This window comes from Archocentrus centrarchus, chromosome 15, assembly GCF_007364275.1.
Source record: "Archocentrus centrarchus isolate MPI-CPG fArcCen1 chromosome 15, fArcCen1, whole genome shotgun sequence".
Classification (NCBI taxonomy): domain Eukaryota; kingdom Metazoa; phylum Chordata; class Actinopteri; order Cichliformes; family Cichlidae; genus Archocentrus; species Archocentrus centrarchus.
The window spans coordinates 20,160,486-20,182,080 of NC_044360.1; the positions used below are offsets into that span (position 1 = coordinate 20,160,486).

Genomic DNA, 21,595 nt, shown 5'->3' on the forward strand with positions numbered 1-21,595 from the left:
TACATTGTCACCATGGTTGTCACACTTCCAAAATAGCAGACAAGTTAATGTCATGTGGTTAGTGGTCACATGTCTGCAAAACCTCAGTACTGGCCAGTAGTATATGTATATGTTATAAATCAATGCATACCATAAACAAGCAGTGCTGGATTCCTCAGATTTGTTTTTCTATTTTTTAAGTTGAGGAGTTTCTCATATTTACCAATAACAATCTGACATAAAAAAACAAAACAAAAAAACAGGGCCATAAGTTATTTAAATTTGGCCAATCTCCCCTGCCAGGTTACCTCCATGTGCACCTCTGGACAACTTAATTCTCTAGATCACTCTAAAGAAGTAACATTGTGACTCCGCTGACCACATGTGTGCTGGCTCTCCCCCACAGTGTCAAAACTGTGATCACAAACCATTTTGGCAGAGACAATGAAGTTGGAGCCTTAAATACATATTTAGTAAAATAAATAAAGGGCTGGGGATTTAACAGTATTAAAATGATTATATTTACACCAGTGAATGTAAGATATGGATATATCTGCTGAACAATTGAAGGTAAAAAATGGCTGGGTTCTTTTTTTAATTCTTTTAAACTTGGTTACAGTTTCACTAACCCTTCCAGCCTGTTTTATATGTGTGAAAAGGTAACACTACCCTATTAAGATACATTGGCTAACATTTTTGCTTGTAAGAAATAAAATGCATGTAAATAAAATAAGAATACACAATTCCCCAATGCCTATGTCCGGTGGTGAGTTCAATTTAGGTCTTGCAATACACTCAAAATGATAAAGAGAAAGGCCCTGCTAGCCAGCCCGCTCGTTAGTCGAAGGAAATGGGAAAATGCAACTTTAACAAGAAATGGCTTGAGAATAGTGATTCATCTTGTTGGTTAAAGCTGGTGGCTGGAAATACTTACAAAGCAGATCGCTCTGTGAAATTATGGTGTTTCCTCGTTGTTGTTGTTTTAACGTTAATAATCATATTTGTACAAACTCAGCCAAATTCATTTTATCTTGCTGCTAATTTTTAACTTATATAACTTTGTTTACTTGGAGAGAGTATATTTTTTCTTCTCTGTGCAATTTTGAGGTCCATGAGGAAATGAGCATGTGCGAGTGGTGAGAGCAGGACTTCCAGGCTATGATCTAAATGTAGCAGAAGCACTGTAATGCTCACAGCTGGCAGTGGAAAAATCTGCCTACAGCTTTACACATCCTCCATTTGTAATTCTGTACAGCTCGCCTGTGCGGACAGTGAATGGCTGTGAGTGTTTGTGAGGGGAACATGTGCCTGTTTTTATCACTAATTGAAAGCTCTTCTGAATGATGATAAAGTGCAGCCTGGTGCCGTAATTAATGCACTCTAATTCTCTGTGAAGGCCCACCTGGGATCTCTTCTCGGGGCCCTCCTGGCTCTCCAGGGCCCCGTGGACCCGCTGGCACTTGTGACCCCAGTGACTGTCTTCTTCCATCTTTGTAAGCCCAGCAGAGCTATTATGAAGACAGCTCTCCAGCTCTGAGCTCAGCGCTGCAGCCACACAGCAGGGGAAGCTGGGAGAGACTCACCGCTGACCTCTTTTTGTTCACTTTACTACAACACTTGGATGCTGTCGGGGTTTTGTTTTTCTGGGATTGCTGTTGGGTTTGTTTTGAATGCAGCTGAGATCTCTTTGCAACGCAGTACTTTTAAGTGATTTTCTTCTTTTGTTTTGTTTTTTTTCACATCCTCTACTGTGACATGATGCATTCCTTGTCAACTCTCAACATGTCTTTCAAGACCATGAAATGACTCCTGTCTGAAAAACACCATCTTAATTATGTGTTTGCCTCTTTAATGGGCATGTCTATGCACTCTTCTGCTCGCATTCAGATAAGCTGTTGTGCTGACAGAAGGTACATCTCATGTTTCTGTGTTCTTGTGTGCGTGTGTTTGCACGTGTTTCTGTGTGTTTGAGGAACGGATTAGCTGAACGAATGTACTTATTGTGCGTGTAGGTGTGAGAAAACAGCAGATTTATGAAATGCCTTATGTAACCAAAGTGCAGCCGACATGTCTGATATAGAAATTATTTATTTTAAACATGTTCAAGAATGTATTTTGAAAATGGTAATAATGAATGTACTAAATGTAGCATGAATATTGAGTAACATTATTGCTAGAAAGTGGATTTTCGGATTACTCATAATCCTGATAGAGCCTCTCGTGACACCTTTGCATTGTGTACAATGATCACTTTTAAAAGAACCTGCCGTATAATTGTTGGTTAACATGTCTTCCCGTTTTTCTGTGAGTCACGAGTTGTTACTGAGCAGTCATCGTTGAGGTTTGCCAAAGCTTTTGTAAGACGAAACCCACAAACAGCTCACTGACACTGTCTGGAGCTTTTTGCAAGACTTTTACATCAAGGGCCGATTTTATTTAATTTTTTTTTCCACCTGAAATGAATGTACTTTAAATGGCGTTTGTGTTGAGTGAGTGTAGTGTGACCCTTCATTTACCTTTACTGTTGAGTTCATCTGTAAATAGTGGATTGTGTATTTTTTTTCCTATTTCTTGTCTAATGGGGCTTGTTAAGGGACCTGAAAATATAATTTCATGAGCAAGTCGTCATTGTAAAAACACGTTAAGGTTCACACTTGTGTTAACAATCACACACTGCTGCAGATTATTAACATATATTGTTTACAAGGTGTCATGTATGACGATTCCTCTGGTTTTTATGTATATTTTTGATTTTCATAAACACAAAGGAGATCAGAATACTACACTACAACTGATAGGTCATACTTTCATGTACTTGAACTTTCTTCCTGGTTGTTGCAATTGCATCACGGTGTTTGAACAGTTGGTTTGCAGGGAGCTGTAAGACTGGAGTTTTAATTTATTTATTTGTCATACATTTTCAGAAGCCTTTTTTAATTTAAACAGGCCACTTACTGTACTGTACATCTTATGCAGAAACTCACACTTTAAGGATGAAACTAAATACTCTAAGGATGACAAAAAAAAGAAAATCCACCGTTCAGACTTTGGATTTCAATTTATTCCCTTCTTTAAAAGTTTTTGTTCACTTGTTCCTTCAAACTTTATAATCTCACTAAACAATAAACTTTTTATGTAGAAGAAAAAGATAATTAGCCTGTAGTGTATATTGCTTTCCTCAGGTTTTCATTTTGAGCTCTGTTTAATTAGAGCTTGATGCAAAGGCTTTAATTTTACTTTTAAAGAGTCCTGCTGTGATTAATGTTTGAAACGTTCTGTGGGTGTATCTGAAATTTTTTTGACATTAAGAACTTGGTTCTTTCTGTATTTCCTTTAAGATCTGTTTGACACTTTTTTCTTTGTACTTCATAGTCATTATGCTTCTCTTATACATGTAAATTTTAACTCACATCTTACTGAGTAGCTGGAGAGCATTTTTTTTTTTTTTTTTTTTACATTTTTCTCAGCATGCCAGCTTGGTTTTATCTCTGCTATATTTTATCAGACTGAGTGGGTCTAATTTTAGAAGAGTACTGAATCAAACGCTTGCCACAAACTTCATTTGTGAGTTGAAAGAGCCCCCTGCTGGATATGTGTTTCATAGCTTGTAATGTGAATGGGAAACTGTTATTCTTTGCTTTGTAGGCCACACTAAATCTCCCCCTTCTACCGGCTTCTGTCCTTTCATCATGCTAATTTTCATATTTGGTTTTAATGGCTTCCTGTCAGAGACAATAACATTGACCTTGCTGAGATTCAAATGAGACCGCATCAGCAAACTAATGTGACCTAAACTTTTTCGGTGTGCTGATGAGAGCACCTCCCTCCATATATTGAATTTAGCTTGAATTGATATTAATGTGCACCAGTTTGCGACTTCAGTTTAGCTAAACTGTATAATCAGTAGGGAGGACACAAATTAGCTGCTGATGACACAGCTCACTTCACTAGAAATTTGAAGCCATTCATATTACTCCAATTGTTCTAAGTGGAAAATGTCAGATGAAAGCAAACTCATGGACGGAGTCATTGAAGCCTGAAACATCCTAAAACAATAACACCACTTTTGTGGATTCATGTTTCTTTTTCTTTTTTCTTTTTTCCATATTCTCTACAGTAATGTAAGCTGATCTGGTTGCCACATATGATCTAATCTTGTAAGCAAGCCTGTAATGAGATATAATACGTAGCAGCCTCTCAGCGTGGTCCCTAGGATTAAAAATGTCTGCCTGCTGATTTCAGTGAAACTGATCTCTGCTCTTTTATAAGCTCATGTTGTGCCGTGTGACATTAATGCTTGTTCTGTGTTGAGCACCTACCTCAGTCTTCTTTTACCACAGCTACATGATCAGATATTTTTGGGAGGGAAAGGAATACCAAAACAACTGTTGCCTTTTACTGACAAAGCAAATGAAAACCTCATGTGTATGTAAAACACTTAGATTACAGTCTTGGATGTTGACATCAGTTGGTGTGCTGAAGTGTTGACAGAGAACAGGTGCGGCGATGTTTCTGGTGTGTGTGTGTGTGTGTGTGTGTGTGTGTGTGTGTGTGTGTGTGTGTGTGTGTGTGGCGGGGGTGTGATCCAGTGCGTGTGTGGTTACCAGGCACCAGAGGTTATATTTTACACGTTTCTTTTATTTACACTGATTAATGGCATCTGCCTTACACGTGTGCAATAAATGTTATTCAGTGCTTGATTTCCTGTGTTATGCTATATATTCTGCATTTACAAGGCTTGGTTTCCACTTCTTTTCAATAAATCTTATTCACATAACAACTGCTGTTTCTGTGAATGTTTGTTTTTTCTTAGCCAAGTTACCATTTCTACAATTTTTTAATTTTTAATTTTTATGTAAAGCAGTAAAGGTAATAACGAGCGATGTGTTTAAAACCAGTTTGAAATGAAACTATTTAAGCAGCTGTGACATCAAAGCAGCAGCTGAGACAAATGTTGTCGCTGCAACGTTCATTTAGTGGCTGTTCTGGAGATTTTTGACTATGTTATGAGAATAAGTGCTTATTTCTCAGGAGAAAATGGAAATTTGAACCTCTGTAACTGGGAAGGCGCCATCTGCTGCAGAGAATCTGGTGACACGATTGGAAGGTGCAAACAGCTGGCAGATTGTGAGACTGTTTAGTCAGTTGTGACATTTGTGTTTTTCTTTTTCTTTTTTGTAGCTGCAAGTTTCTGGGAAAAAAAAAAAACAGTGGATAACTATTTCCTGATACTCTTTACAAATGCATTGTCATTCTTTACAATGAGGCAACATCTCACATCAGGTGGTTTTGTAGGAAATATAATTAACCACATTTCATTTTTTACAGATTTACAACATACAGCAAGCCTGAAAAGGCCATCAGAAATGTAGAAGTGTATATTCAAAAGGGAGTTTCAGAAGGGTTGTCTTCGGTAGATTGGCACATGGAGAACATGATAGTTTGAAACCTTTGACCCAACCAAATCCTCGTCCTGATTTAATTTGGTTAATAATTTGAGATGTTCTGGAAGAGAGTAGAGGAAGAGGAAGAGAGCTTTTATTTCATAAAACTGTGTTAAGGGAGACCACAAAAAGAAAATTCAGGCAGAGTTACAAGGAGAGTGGGATAAGCAACCATTTCTGGTCATTTTTCTATCTCGGAAATTGGGAGCACAGTCCTGAATATACCAAAACATCTCTCAGGTAGAAAAAAAACACCACATACACCGGAACAGGCTAGATTTTTGCAGCACATAAAAAAAAAACATGTTTTGTGTGTTTTTTACGACTCAAAGAGGTTGGCTGCGCCTGATGGAGATGTGGCTGGCACAAAACATGCTCACAAGACAAGAGGTTAGCGAATCAAAGGCACTGTGCCAGCCACAGCCCCTGGGAAGAAACTGTGAAAAATGCTGTGTGCTCAGGGGAGATAATTCGACAGTCTTTCTGTTTCTGCCAGAATGTCTCTTAGTTGCCTGCAGGTCCCTTCACATCCAGGGACTGGTGTGCGGCTCCTGCTTGGAGGTTGCAGGCTGATGGGTCACAGTAACCATTGGGACCAGCTGAACCAGGAGGCCCAGGCACGCCGGGCTGTCCAGGAATGCCAGGAGGTCCCCTCTGCCCATCCCGACCATCCCTGCCATAGCCAGGTCTGCCTGGCTCCCCTGTGATGACAAATAAATGCTTTACTCAGCTGCTGAATTTAAAATACATGTTAACATTTATTCTTAGTGGAACCGCTACACAGTTGATTTAGAATGAAACAGTGTTGGTTGCTGTAATCATCCATCCTGTCCATATCCTCTTTCAAGAGATCCGTTTCTTAATGGTTTTTCATTCAAGTGACAAAAGCAAACTCCACAAAGCTGGTTCTGTTTACAGTGAGTCAGCTAAAGCTAACAAATCGCTTGAGCAGTATGAGCTGGCCAAAGTTTACTTTCTAGCATCTTAAGCTCTCAGTAATTCTTTGTTAATAAAATGATACTATAAAGACCAAAAACTTTGGTCGGGCTCCAGCTGATTTGTCTGGCTCAGACTTCTAATATTAGTACAACACATTTTAATACCAGACAAATGTGGTGTGGGTGTCCTCAGTCACAGTGGAATTAACAGAGCTCCTTAGGCCCAGTATGGCCTGCAGAAAATAACTTGTTTCAATAGATTAGATTACACTGGGTTTCATATGGCAGTATGACTGTTTAATTTTTCTAATGTGTAATCACCCATCATAGGCATACAGAGGTAAAAATGTCCTCACCAGGAAGTCCAGGTGGTCCTGGCTGACCTTTCGGACCTCGAACAGTGGGCCCTCTGGCCCCTCTGTCGCCCATGTCCCCTGTAACATGTGTTACATAACAACTGGATTTGTTTACAGAATAAGACGAACAATTATGCAGTTGTTTTGTTTAATGTCTAATTAACCCACATTCCCTTAAAAACCAAAGACCGACAGCACATTCATCACCTTTGGGTCCTTTTCCTCCCATATGTCCTGGTGGCCCTTTGAGTCCTGGAAGGCCTCTTGCTCCAGCCTGCCCAGGGAAGCCATTTTCTCCTTGAGGCCCAGGAGGCCCTGGAGGTCCAGGTTTTCCAGGTAAACCAGCCATGCCAGACTCTGGTCTCCTTAAACTAGCAGCCAACTGAGCCAGCTGTTCTGTGGAAGCGCAGCAGAAAGATGACACACCATTAGATGCAAAATGGGTGCCGAATGTTTCTAAACAGCTGCAGCTGATCGTTATCAAGGGAACTTATCTGACATGTATCATAAGAAGGCTTGTGAAAATTGATGTCACTTCTCCTTTAGGTCCAAAACAATTGTCATCTAAGAACTCTTACTGGACATGATTGAGGTGAAACTGTGGTCATGATATCCCTTGAGCCTTTTCTGTTTTCAACCTTTTTCCATAGAACACCAGGAAATTGAGCAGAAAGGAGATAATATTCTTTATTTCAAGCAATCAGCAACAGAAAATTTATGTTCATGGTGCAAAGGATCTAATATTAAACTCCTGTGGCTCCTTTCTGTACGGTATTTTGCACTTAAAATTCCAGTTTTCTGGCTGCTGATGAAAATTCATGCAGTAGCTGCTTGACTGCTCTTTTTTTTCTCTTTTCTTTTTTTTTTTAAGATTTCTTTTCCAGGCAGACTCTTTGCTTGGAGCAGAGGAGTGTAGGTCTGCTGGAGGTGAAATTAATTTTTCAGCACATCGGGTATAAAATAGTCATGAGTATAGGAGATGAGTTGCGAAGACGTAAGAGCAAAAGAATGAAGAGAACAGAGGTTGTGACTCCGGTGAAACATTTCTAAAGCTCGGAGGAGGGATCTTTCATCCATCAAATAAACAAAGGCTGAAGCTTATTTCATGTTTTGGCTATGAGACCTTCCCGTTTTCAACTTCAGAGTATTCAGTAACCACTCGGCTAAATGAGAAAATGTAGCCGTGGCTCTGTGTGTGGTTGTGTAATGAGGCATTCCGGGATATATTAAAGTCATGAAATGAGGCACAGGGGAGTGATAAATGAGGTCAAAGGCCTATCTTTTCTTACCTTGCATGACTCGCATGCAAACTTGTTTGATGTGCTGATCACTTGGCTGTTTACCCTAGAAGGAAAAATTAATAGTTAATAGATTTCATGAAGACATGTGTTGAAGGCATGTATGCAGAGACTCCACAGTACTGTAGACTAGCTTCAACTGAAAGATTATCAGGTTTTCTTTATGTTGAGAAAATGCTGCTGTTCTTATAACAGGATTAATAAACACAAAGTGCACAGCGGTAGAGCAGAAAACGAGGCTTACTTTCTCCACTCTTTAAAAATTGACATTTGTGGAGATACAAGTGTTCCCCTTACAATCGCACAGGTGCTGAATTTGAATTGGGATCTCACGGATCACGATAAGGAAACATTCCTTTTGCTCACCTCCTTCTATAGGGATGCCGGAACGCCGGCAAGCCGGGGGCAAGCGGGGATTCGCTTCACGCAGACTGAAGTATCAGGTGGGTGCAGCAACTTTTAAGATCTCAGTGAAACAGTATTTCAGAAGCATCTTGAATTTTGTAGTTTGGCGTAGTCGCTGTTGCTTTATGGCACTTGTGTGTTATTGTTTACTTTGCAGAATTATTTAATATATTAAAGTCATCAAGATAATAAAGCCTGTAGGGTTGTAGTAAACCCTACACTAACTTAAGGCTTTAATGTTTCTCACGAACCCATTCCAGAGTCTGAGAAAAAAATATAAATACCTGAGATTATACAGTCATACATTTCCTAAATAAAATAAATAAAAGAAAAATAAATATATAGATACATTTATATCTACTAAAAAAATGGACGGCATGATGATGCAGTGGTTAGCACTATGCTGCCTCACAGCAAGAATGTTCAAATCCAGGCCTTCCTGTGTGGAATCCTCATGCATAAACCTATGATTTATGGTCTTATTTTTTTATTATTATACCAAGAATCTATTGATTCTTGGTATAAGAAGGTGGTAACTTATTTCTCTTGGACCTACTGCAGGACCCTGAGTTCCTCTGACTCCAGGGGGACCCCTGTTTCCCTGCATGCCCCGTGGTCCAGGTGTGCCAGCTGGTCCTTCAATGCCAGGCTGGCCTCGACTTCCCTCAGGACCTGCTCTGCCAGGGTCACCTGGATTGCCAGCCTAAGCAGAAGAAAAGTATGAGACTAGTTACATTTTAAACTGCAGCACATTGTCAGCGGTTTGGCACAACAGGGAAACAGTGATGCTGCAGAAGGTTAAAATATATTTATATTTTGAGCTCACCTCTCCCTTAGGTCCAGGTTCTCCTAGTTCACCCTGTAATAAAAATAATGCAAATGATGGAAATGTTATAAGTAAGAGTGAATAGTTAAAATAAATCAGATTTATTCCATTAGTGTAACAACTTACAGCATCCCCCTTATCTCCTGGATTTCCCTCGTCACCTTGAACTCCCTATGAAAACAAAGAAAAAAAGTTTGCAAATAAGTTATACAAAGAAACCCATTTGTTATTTAAATGCAGTATTTTCCTATTAAGACAGAATTAATTCATTCCTACTTGCTCTCCTTTGGGTCCTGGTTCCCCACGATCTCCCTGTAATTTATAAAAACAAGTGAAGATGCCATGCAAAATTCAGAAGTACAAAAGATTTCATTTGTATACTCTAGAGGGAGCCGATGAGCTGTTTGCTGTTGATCATTGATTCCATTTTTACTTTTTTAGCATTTTTTTTAAGGCAGTTGTCTTACTGTTTTGTTTACTTACCCTTTCTCCTTTTATCCCAGGCAGACCAGGAGGACCAGGGAGACCAGGAAGACCAGGATCACCTTTAGGTCCCTATAACAAATGAAAATGTGTGTCGGATAAGTCGAAACATTTAAGCAGGGGTTGAAAAAAATGTTCCGCACAGGCACTGTGCTTATAATTAACTTTTGTAAAGCTTAGCATTGCTAGTTATTCTCTTCATCGTGTTTGTGTGCGCCATTCTCCCTTTGATCACTGTCCGGCTTTCTGAGGAATGCCAGGAGAACAGAGAGCTCTTTCAGCCTGCTGCTTGGTCTCTCCTTACTGTGAAAATAGACCTCATGTGAGATCCAGCCTCCATCTATTCTCTGAGACATTCCAGCAAAACAACAGCAGAGACTTTTGAGTCTGAAGTTTCCCTCTTTTTAGTTTCTTTCATTTGAAGACAATTAAATGACCAATAGAGAATTAAGGAATATAATCTATCAGCATTTCTATTTGTTGCTATTGTTGTTTGTTGGGTTCACATTGGCTGCCAGGGCTTTTACAGGGATACATTTTCACAATTAAGGTATGAATATAAGCTTTAAAAAAAACTTTTCAAATCAAAATTAATCCGTTTAAAATTTATATTTAATTAGGCTGTAACTCTTGTGTTTAAAACATACCCGGTCACCTGGCTTTCCAGCTGGACCTGCAGGACCTTGCTGTCCTCTATCTCCCTGTAGGTAGAAAGAGAAAATAATAAGAAGGTGAAGTTTGAGTAAAGTTTAAATCTAATACATGACTAAAACAGAAAATCTGCTTGGATAAACACTTACAGGCTCACCAATGGGTCCAACAGATCCCACCTCTCCCTGTTCTCCACGCTCACCCTGTTGTGTGGCAGTAAAATAATACAGTGACATAACAGAGGCGACATCAACTAGGCTGATGTTTCAGCACGTTCTGTTTATGCTTACTGGTTTGCCAGCAGATCCTATTGCTCCAGGAAGGCCTGGCTGGCCAGCATCTCCCTGTATAGAAACATCAAAATTTCTTTCAGATTTTAACAATTTAAGAGTGAAAAAATGAATTAAATAAGCATCAGAAAACATATTTTTAAATATATTGATCAGGGAAATCACCTTAGGGCCACTTGTGCCTTTTTGTCCAGGTACACCGGGCAAACCCTAAAAACAGAGGACATGTATTGACATACACAGAAAAAAGGAACAGAAGAGAAACGTTTCTTTCTTAAAACAAAATTAGCCCCACTGTGAAAATAAGGGCAGATAAAGGCTGGTTTAGTGGATATAACCAAATGCAAATAGGATAATAATCACTCATAAGGCTTTCAAAATCAGTCATGTTTTCAAGCTGATTCTCATAACTTTGACAAATCACAGATTAGCAGAATGGAAAAACACCGCTCTCGCACTTGTGCCTGAGGATGACAGTAATCACTCCCTGACAACACTGTCTGCTATATGTGCACTGTATAACATCATTACAAGAAATGAAACCCACAGTAACCAGGTTAACTTTAATGACTGAGTTCGAGGGTCATACTCACTGGAAGCCCTTGAAGTCCAACCTCTCCAGGAATGCCTGACTTCCCAATGCTTCCCTGCAGGGTATCAAAGGGAAAAATGAATCTACTGAAAGTACTTTCTTCTTTCTTTCATATTACCAATTACAGTACAAATTATTAGTATTAAACACTAGAATTAATGCTTTACTTTTGCTCCGGGCATTCCAGGAATACCCTCACGACCATCCACACCCGGTAAGCCCTGATGAGAAAGGGGAGAAAGAACAACGCATTGTTTCCACACAATGTGCAGTATCTGATAATTCTAGGATTATTTATCATCACTGATCCAATACTCACAGGCTCACCCTTGGGACCTGGAACACCTGTGAGTCCTCTTGACCCTTGAACACCCTAAACAACAATGCAGCAAAGCAGTTAGTCAGCAGTTCATAATGGCAGTACAAATAGTGTCTAGTGATTCTTATTTATTTATTTATTTTGAAAATGTTCATGTCCATAGTGATGAAGTGCTACTACTTACTTGTTCACCGTTAGGCCCAAGTTCACCCAAAGCACCTCTCTGGCCATGATCCCCCTGAAATAAGTTGTCAAATAATATCCACGTCATATTTGCTCCAGTTCAGTTCAGTGCAGTTTTATTTATGTAGCTCCAGTTTACAACAAGTCATCCCAAGGCAATTATATATGATATAGCAAAGAAAAGACCCTGCAGTATTAGAGAGAAAACCCCAGTAATCAGAAAATCCACAATAAGCAAGCATTTGGGGACAATGGCGAGAAAGAACTCCCTTTTAATAGGAAGAGTCCTCAGGTAGAACCAGGCTCAGGGAGGGACAGACATCTCACACAGCTGTTTGGAGTGGGACGGGAAAGATAAGAGAGAAAAGAGCAACATAGAGACCAAGAATAAGACAAACCACAAACTGTGGGAAAGAGTAGACTAAAGGTAATGACAGTAGTTCCATATAAACACATCAAGTGTGAAAAGAGGGGAAAAGAAATGCTCAGTGTATCATGGGAAGTCACTCAGCAGCCTGGGCCTATAGCTACAGAGCCTAAGCGTCATCAAAAAGGAATGATTTAAGCCTAATCATAGAAGTAAAAGTAGAGAGGATGTCTCCCAAACCCAGGTTCAGCAGAAGAGGAGCATGAAGCCTCTGCCTTCCACTCTACTTTTGGCAACTCTACGAAAGACAAATGTATTAGGATTGAAAACAAACTTACGGTTGCCCCTGCGACACCCTGTGGACCTGGATCTCCATCAGGACCTCGAGGTCCCTGCCAGAGATCAATGTAAGTATTAATATCATTTCATTACAACCTTTTACAATTAAATATTTTTGTTTTTGTTTTTAAGATCTTCCTGATCTTGAATTTAATGCCAGCTAATGTCTTTCAGAAATATTAGGACATGGACATATTTACCACTGCATTGGCTTTATAATGTGGCATATTATAGAACCCACACAGTGCTTCAATTAGCAACACTGGATTACAAGCGGTTATGTTGGCACCCAGCATCTTTTACTGTGAAGCTACGCTATCGTAATGCATGGGTGTAGTTTGGCATTACCTTGCTGCAATAAGCAAGACATTCCTTCCCAGACTTCCCATAACATTTCCAGGTGCCAACAATACCCCAAAATATAAGTATCTTCTTTAACCAGGAGAATTTTTCAAGGATTTATTTTATGTTTCAACCACAAGACAGTTATCTATTTTGTCTCATTTGAACTGCAACTGAAAAACATTTCTAGATCTAATTTATTTATGCTATGTTTTCACCTTTGTGGACCCAAGGGGGAAAAAAAAAGTGTATACTGCCAATTGGTTTCAGAAGTGTTTCTAGGCCCATGCAGTGACCACTACACTACAGAATCATGTCTTTTTTTTTTAATGTAGTGCCGACATCATCATTACTCATCAAGACTCATTCATTTTTACTCTATCATGTTACTGATATTTGGCCAATAAAACACATTAATCTTGAAATTTGCAAATGGACTGCTGGCATCAAATTCAAAATGAACATGTATTTTCTATAAAACTAATATTTTGTCTTTTAAGAATTTTTAATTTAAAAAATGCATTTATTTAAATGATCTACTAATTATTATTTACATTTTTCATGGTGTTGTGGGCTTAAAAATTACAGAAATATTTACCCTCTCTCCCTTTGGGCCCATCATTCCCATTGCTCCACGAATTCCCTGAGTTCCCTGTATTAACAAATAGGTTAGGCAGATACCTTGTGAGCATGTAAGAGAAGCCAACACATCAACGAACAAACTGTAACCTGAAAGACTCTTCAATCACAGATTAAGCACTGTAACTTACCCTCGGTCCTTGGGCTCCAACCTCCCCTGGACTTCCCTGGTCTCCCTCCTCGCCCTTGGTGAATGAAAAAGAAAGAACATTATTCAAAAAGCAATATTTAGTTAATCAGATGAAGCACTGAACTGCAACTGTAACTATAAGAGTGCAGCCATTCTTTGGCCCATGATGGAACTGGCAACCCATCAGTGTATCTCTTTTGCAGAAAAAAAAATCAAATAAATGTTGCTCTTATCCACTGTGTGTTAATTAGAAAATGGGGCAGGCATTCTGAAAAGTGTTTAATACCCACTTCTTAATGGATTGCAAAGGGGGGAAACCAGACAAGCATTTAACCAGTCCCCAGCTTCGCAAATTACAAATAATTTATTTGCTGCCTCTGCGATACACCAGAGAAAGCATATCCATTAAGGCAGATAGTGGGGTCGGGTCTAGAGCTGCGCACATTTTCTGCTGGTAAAAAGGCAATTTGTTCTCTTAAATAAAACTGGCAATTAAAATATGTAAACAATATACGGATGATAATCAGATGTTACATAACAACTTGAAACAAATGCAGTCAAACAGGTCAGCTGCTGCTTTTATTACGAGAGTAACGAGAAGTGCTTGATCATCTGCTGTCTGATGTAACATTCAGAATTCATATTCTTCTACTTGGACAATATTCTTGCTCTTCAAAAAGAAGATAAACGTCATCCAGGCTGTTAAATCATTTAAAGAAATGTCCTGACTTTCTGGTGATTTGACTTTAAAAAAGAAAAAGCTTCAAAATCTCATCATCTTTGTTCATTGTTGCACTTCTGAGTGAATGAAAGAATAATACTGATGTTATTGATATGAAGGTTGGAGTTCAGTGCTCATGTCTGATGACTTCAAATACAAATACAAATACACTCCATGTTTTATATGAATGCCATTGCTTTTTTACATTATGCCAGTTTCTTCTACATAAATGCAAACACATACCTATTCTCTCTTCAACATTACTTTCCAATATCACGAGATAATGCACTTAAACCCCTGCACAGTGTTGTCCCATTGTTAACTGTAAATATCTTTGTACGTGTGAGTTTGTGAATTGAAGGCAGCCAAAAGGCGTCTCAAATGAAACTTCCAGTGAAGGAGAAAATCACTCTCAGGGAAGGAGTGCAAGCTGACAGTAAATCATATCCTGGCATGGGGGTGATAAAGGGAGATAGCCCCAGACTCATTTCCATTTATATAGTGCGTGGACACATTACAGGGGAGAAGCTAGATCTGCTTGAACGTCATTTCAAATAAATCATCCCCCGTGCATGACAAGAAGTCAGAGAAATTACACACACGCTTGTGTCGCGTCCTCTTAAAATTGAGCAGCACAAATAATCCTTGTCTCAGTGGTGTCGGGAATCAATTTTTTAAAGTTTAAGTCACGCATATTTTTCTTTTCCTCATGTGCAACATTGTGACAGTTGTGGGGGAGATTCATGTTTTGAGGGATTATTTTTACAGTTATGGGAGTATAAATTCACTTTGTTTATGTGTGGAGTGTTTCTATCAGTTCGTATGCCTAGAAACAGTCAGAGTAGCTTTTAGTTTGCAAACATTTTTTTTTTTTTTTTTTGCGTTAGTATTAACATATTTTACCTTGTGTCCTTGTTTCCCTGGTTCTCCTGCTTCACCCTTTGCACCTTTGTGGCCCTGGGAACATTGAGACAAGGGAGACCCATTAAAAAAATATATCTTTAGAGACACTAGATGATCTCAGAGCAACACAAAAGTGACTTCTATTCACCTTCATGCCAGGAAGACCAGGATGTCCTGAGGTCCCAGGTGGACAGGAGTTGGGACACTAAGCAACACAATAAAAGCCAGAAAGTATTTTTAAAAATCTAGTGCAAAAACAAAAAGAAATATATTCAAAAATTATATATACAGAAAACAGTTTTACCAGGTCAGTGCTGCCAAGCACTCCAGTAGCACCCTGAAATGGAATGAAAACTCCAGTTAATATTTTCATAATGCAACATCATGATGGATTAGAGGAGCTTCTGAAACACTAAAAGAAAGACAACAGTGTCTATTGATGGCAATTAACTAATTAAACCTAATGGCTTTCATGTTTGCATTGCGAAAGGTTAGATGTAATGATTTGGAAATCTCATCAAAGGCCAGCTGAAGCCTCATCTCTTACTCTGGGCCCCAGTGGTCCACGAGGTCCCTGCGGCCCCCTCACACCCATGGGTCCCTGTGGTGAGAGATGTAAACACATCAAAGTCTGCACAGGGAAGGTGTATACATGGTATATGCTTGCTAAGATGCAAGGGGATAAGTGTAAAACAAGACATGTCTAGGAGGTTCATTTGATGCATACCAAAATTACTAATTCAAAAAAAAGATGTGGATTACTGTCTGTTGGAGACATTTAAAATATTAACAGAGACTCTTACACCACCTGAACTTTGACTCTGATGGTGTACATTACATTCATTTTGCCAAAATAAACTAGCATAGCTAGGTCACAGGAATTGGGATTGATTATTTTTTACTGGAAGATTATATAGTTAATGAATTGTTTCATGTGATGTTCATTTAAAGATAGTGACACATATTACATTTAATGCAATTCTAACTCTATATTCATGATTTTAAAAATGCAAATCTCCATCCTTGAGGTAATCTGTTCAGATGATTTATATATTTTGGGTTGATTTTTATTTTAGTGTCAAAATAATTTTTCTTAAAAAGTGTAAAACAATGATGAATCCATTTGATTTCTGGTTTTAGTGTCAGCATAATATAGTGCACAGTGTATGTGAGTGTGAATGCATTCTGTGTGTCCACACATGTGTTTTGTTACTTTTTAGAGGTATTAATGCACTGTACCTCTGTCAGTTCACTGACATCACAGGATATAGAAATGTACAATACAACTTTTATATGCTGATATATTTATGGTGGTTTACACATTCACCTAAAAAGAGAAAGATCCCCAGTTAGACCCTGGATGGAGGCACAAATCCCTTCAGGAAGGGACTCTGGGTTAAAAAATAACAGTCTGCCAAATCAAACATGCAGAGCCCCCTGTGGCAAACCCTTGTGAATAAGGGAGCAGCCAAAAGAAGCCTCTTCTTCTTTTATATTACAGCTTTGTAATAATGGATGAAACTTTGAATTACTTCTAGACAGTGCTATCAATAATCAATTCAGTGTAAGTTGCTTTGCTTTACTCTAACACTTTTTCACTTCAGCTTGGACTGCAATTATTACCACACATCTGTCATATTATTGGAAAATGGTAGCCCACCATCACTCCAGCACTTATGCTTGTACTATCTGATGCTGCTGTGTCTTCTTCTGACTGCCTCAATGAAAAAAAAAAAAAAAAAGACTGACAACAGCCTTTTTCTCTGTCTCTACTCACAGGTGGTCCAGCTTTTCCCAATTCACCTGGAAGTCCTCCAGGTCCTGGTGGTCCCTGTTCACATTTCAGATCATTCAGTATTACTGAGACATCTTGAAGGCCAAATAATATGAGATTTTAGAATTACAGGAAAGTGTCATATTTATTGTGCAACAAATTACTCACAGGGGGTCCATCTGGCCCAACACCCTAAAGAGACATGTGCAATATGATTCACAGTGATGTACAAGGTTTGGTGCACACGAGTATGATTTAAACACTAAAATTTAGACAGCATCTATATTATGATTTCCAGGTGGCCATGGTTGGCCATATCCATAGACTGGCAGGTTTCAAGAGGAAATGTTACTTACAGCTGCTCCACGAGGTCCAGGTTTACCAGGTTCCCCCTAAAAACAGAGATAAACTTTAGGATTAGGCATTGAGACACTGAAATACTGTGTTCAGGTAAAACTGAACTATTTGATCCTGTAGACAATTCAAATTAACATTCCTCCAGCTCATCACATGACTGAGCTGGGCCCACTTGGCCAAGCAATGTTTAGCCTAATGAGGAACGATGTTGGGGGCTTCATGCCCCACGGGGATTACACAGAAGTCTTGCAGGATTAAGTCTCATTTGTCATGAGGAATTGGTTTATGCACTGCAGCTCTTTCTGCCATGCCAAAAGACTGGACAGCAGCTTGGCACCATTTCACTGACAGTCTCTGAAGCAGGAAAGCAAAGGCTCATTAGTCACTCACTTTCTGTCCGGGGGGACCATCAGGCCCAGGATCTCCAATGGGGCCTGTCAAACCCTGCAGAGAAGAGCCATCGAGTGAAATTAACACATCACGGCAAATCTTGGAAAAAAATCAAGTGCCTATTTCACCCTCATATTTGAAAAAACACTTTTGCAACTTAAACATGTTACACATTAAATCAAATGTTATTGTCATTCACCCTGCCACCCCAGTCAGTATTTCCAAATTTATCAGCTGATCTCCATATGTTACATCATCATTTCAGAGTTATACTTGTGTGGGAGGAATGCTATTCTGTTCTTAATTGGGAATAACGGGACTATAACACATCCCAGAATTTCAGTGCACACTCCTGTGCTGCTTTATGTTCATCAGTCGTGCTGAAATCTTCTGAATATGCGGTGACATCAACAAAAGTGTTTTCAAATTATCAAGCACACAAACAATATTAGCAGCAGGTCAGAGGGCAAAACTTTTAAGACTGCAGCATTCCTCTGGTTCATTTCAAACACTGCACTCAAAGACATCATTCCACACTGTTTTGAGAAGTTTCAACAGGAGACGCTAACAGTAGCTGGCCAACAAAGCTCCTATTGTTTTCATAATCGCGGTGGGTGCAGTTCCTATACAGGCAGTCATTACTTTTTATATATATATACTTTAAATAAGGTAACTGATTTGATATATTTCTAAAGTGAACGTTAATTCACCTAAAGTCCAAAAGTATTTTTGAGTTTTATTGTTTTCCTAAGCCACTGTTAAACTCTGAAAGGAGCCTAGAACATGCAGGCCATGGTGGAAAGGAAACTGGGACTTGTCCATCTTGTTGAATAAATTCCTCAAATTTTTGCTCACATTCACTAAGATCCCCTTCCACATCTAAAGTTTCACTGGTCACTCTAAAAGATTAATATGTGAAAACATGACCTATAATGTGGGAGGAACACCCTTTGTGGTCCCACCCCCTTGTAGGTTTCAGGGTTTCTTGTTGACTTTATAAAATAATACTGAGCAAAGACCAATTCAATCAAGCACAAAATATACTTTACTCACATCATTTCCAGGAATTCCAGGTAATCCTGCAGAGCCAGGTTTGCCAGAATCCCCATTGGGTCCCTAAAACAAAGGTGACAAACACACACAATAGTCAGCAAAAAAGACACACAAATAAAACAATTACTTACAGCTCTCACTAAATTCAGTTCTTACAGCAGGACCATCCTCGCCATCTTCTCCCCTTTCCCCCTGAAACAAGAGCGATTCAGTGAACTATTTTCAAATTGCCTGGCACATTATATGGACAATGCTGAAAAACTATAAGCACTTACAGCAATGCCATCAATTCCTGGGACACCTGCAGGTCCAGGAGGGCCAGGGAGTCCTTGGTTATTCTGTGTAAAATGGAAATAATTGTAATAGGATGATATCTATTTATGTTTCTGATACAACTCTGCAGTTTTGTCCAACTGACAACAGAGAATACGAAAAAACGAGAACAGGTGCATCGCCTTATTATACACAACACTGTCTCTGAAATACTGAAACAGATTACAGTCTATAAAAATATTTTCTGCTTTAAATTATTCAGTAGTTGACAAAACACTGAAAAAGAAACACTTTAAATAAAAGCTGAACATCTTGCATTTTTCATAAGAGATTGACGCCCAAACAAATTTACTGAAGAAAGCAATCCCAGTCTTAACACAAATGCAGGCAAATTAACTTGTTGTCTGACATACACACTTGGAGAAGAGCTTACCTGCGCTTCTGTAACATCTGTCTAGAGACACAATGGAGAGAACAGAGAGAGAGAAACATAATGAGACTTACTTGAGAGGAGCAAATAAGGACAAGCTGCAAGAACAGCACCAGAAATGGCCCTTTAATGCTCTGGGCCCCAGTCATGATCTCCTCTGTGCAGGAAAGGTAAAAGTGGTAGTCCTTTCTCTGGGGTTTGTTGGGTTGAAGGAGCCCCCTGTAAAACAACCCAACTGACTTCTCCTAGAGCCGTCCAGACAGTCAGAGGTCCCATAGCTTTCAAAGGCTCATGTATATTCATACAATGGCCGGATACAGGAAGTGATTGGAGGGTTTGCCGGGGGACACCATAGGGAGGGGCTACACTGCAGGCACTACCAATAAGGAGAATCAGCGGTTTATTTAACCTCAGATGGTGTGACCAACTATCTTTATATACGAATAACAAAAATAAAGACACAAATAAATAATAAGGATCAGAAGTTTGTTCTGTAAAGTGCAAATTTTGGATACTGTTTTACCCCTTTCCCTCTTCATTACGACCGACACTGATCATCCTTACCGATGCCCCGTTTGCGAGGTCATAACAAGCTTCCTTCCGGGCTCGCGTCATGTCGCAGTGAATCAGCATTGACTGGAGTTCAAACTTGATAAATAGACAAAAATATATACATATAGTTAATTACTACAATACCACGGTAGCTCCCTTAGTCTGATTACGTCCATTAATAATATATGGTCAGTCTCTAGCATAAGACAAGTATAAAAAGTAAAACTAAGTCAAAAACATTAGGCTCTGCTTTTATACAGTAAGTTAAAGGTTACCGCTAGTTTCGACTACACCGAGACTTCCTGGCCAGGAAGTCTTGGTGTAGTCGAAGCTAGTAAACGTCAGTTTATGTTCAGATATGCTTTCGTGCGTAATTGCGCACAAAAAAGACAATATATTTGGAAATTGTGCACAAGTGGAGTGGCTATCGGAAGATGAGTTAGTCTGTACTGACAACTTTCCTTACCAGCTGGTGTAAAGTTTGAATGAGGATAGTAGTAAAATAGTAATAGCCTTGGGGCTGTTATCATTTACGAAAATGTTTAGGTTGTAATGTTACTGGAAGGTTTAATATGCATATAGGAGAATTAACTGAAAGATTTGTATATTAAAATTGAAAAAGTGTAGGTCTGCGCATGTGGATGGTCAATCAAAACAGTGCTTGAGCTTTCATTAAAAAGTCTATTTTTCGACTATGAATAACGAAAAGTGATTATGTATCAGTCTTTTATGTATCTTACAGTCATTTTTTGCAGTACAAGGTACACCGTAACAAGAAAGAAAGAAAGGTCTGCATTGAAGTAAGAAACATTAGGTATCGAAAATTATTAAAAAGTCCAATTATGCTGTCAAATTCTAAATTACTGTTCACTAATATATAGCGGTCTGAAAGTGGGTGAACATCATCAACTTTAGTACTATGCTTGGTTCTGTAATAGACATACCGGAACTGCCACCACTGGGTTATCCTTGAGCTTTCCTATCAACGTGAAGCCATCAAGGCTGACTTTTTGTCTGACTTCAGTATCCCGAAAATCGATCAGGACACAGTCCACAAAAAGGGCCACAGAGTCCCTGCTGATTTCCAGCAGCACTCTGTGCCACTGGTCATTGAAAAGAAACCCCAGGGGGCTGAAAACGACAGTCTGCCTCCCGCTGTTTGGCGCTGTGAAAGTAAACTCCAACGACTTGGACTTCCCGTTGAGTCTGACGGCCACCTGCTCGTCGCCATTCGCATCTTGCATTTGCCAAATATTCCAGCTTTTATTTATGGTGCTGCCACTCATGCGCAGCACCGCCACGAAGGCAAACTCCTCCGGCAGTCCAAGCGGATAGGCTGATCTGCAACATAAAGGGTGGACAATTTATTAAACCCTTAGAACACATCTTCAACTAAAAATCAAGATTGGTCAGGATTTATGGTCTTTCAGTATGTTTGTGTTGATCACTCTGCTATAAAATTAAGATAAAACATTTTTAAAGATGGGTTACAAAAGGAATCTGGCGACGCAGGTAATCACGTCTTTGATGGTCAGGACCATGGACAGGGTAAATTGCGTTA

General features: G+C 39.2%; 2 protein-coding genes across 3 annotated transcripts in view; one reads left to right on the forward strand and one right to left on the reverse strand.

Annotated features, from left to right (window-relative positions):
- Nucleotides 1-4,947, forward strand: part of LOC115793189 (collagen alpha-1(XIX) chain) — a 113,038-nt gene extending 108,091 nt beyond the window's left edge. For both annotated transcript variants that reach the window (XM_030748055.1, XM_030748053.1), the window contains exon 54: nt 1,376-4,947. In XM_030748055.1, the coding sequence (XP_030603915.1) occupies nt 1,376-1,476 (101 nt within the window). In that variant the 3' untranslated portion in view covers nt 1,477-4,947. The remainder of the gene's footprint in view (nt 1-1,375) is intronic.
- A 211-nt stretch (nt 4,948-5,158) lies between these two features.
- col9a1b (collagen, type IX, alpha 1b) lies at nt 5,159-19,631 on the reverse strand. Its single transcript, XM_030748056.1, has 32 exons — nt 19,557-19,631; nt 19,055-19,117; nt 18,936-18,971; nt 18,780-18,842; nt 17,727-17,780; nt 17,336-17,371; nt 17,148-17,171; nt 16,983-17,036; nt 15,753-15,806; nt 15,510-15,542; nt 15,354-15,410; nt 15,206-15,259; nt 13,583-13,636; nt 13,411-13,464; nt 12,470-12,523; nt 11,766-11,819; nt 11,582-11,635; nt 11,430-11,483; nt 11,264-11,317; nt 10,836-10,880; nt 10,671-10,724; nt 10,530-10,583; nt 10,377-10,430; nt 9,730-9,801; nt 9,523-9,558; nt 9,373-9,417; nt 9,247-9,279; nt 8,977-9,123; nt 8,007-8,061; nt 6,925-7,113; nt 6,718-6,795; nt 5,159-6,124 (listed from the first exon to the last, which is right to left on the reverse strand). The coding sequence occupies exons 1-32, from the start codon at nt 19,629-19,631 to the stop codon at nt 5,928-5,930; spliced, it is 2,040 nt and encodes a 679-aa protein (XP_030603916.1). The 3' UTR covers nt 5,159-5,927.
- Between the last annotated feature and the right edge of the window lie 1,964 nt (nt 19,632-21,595).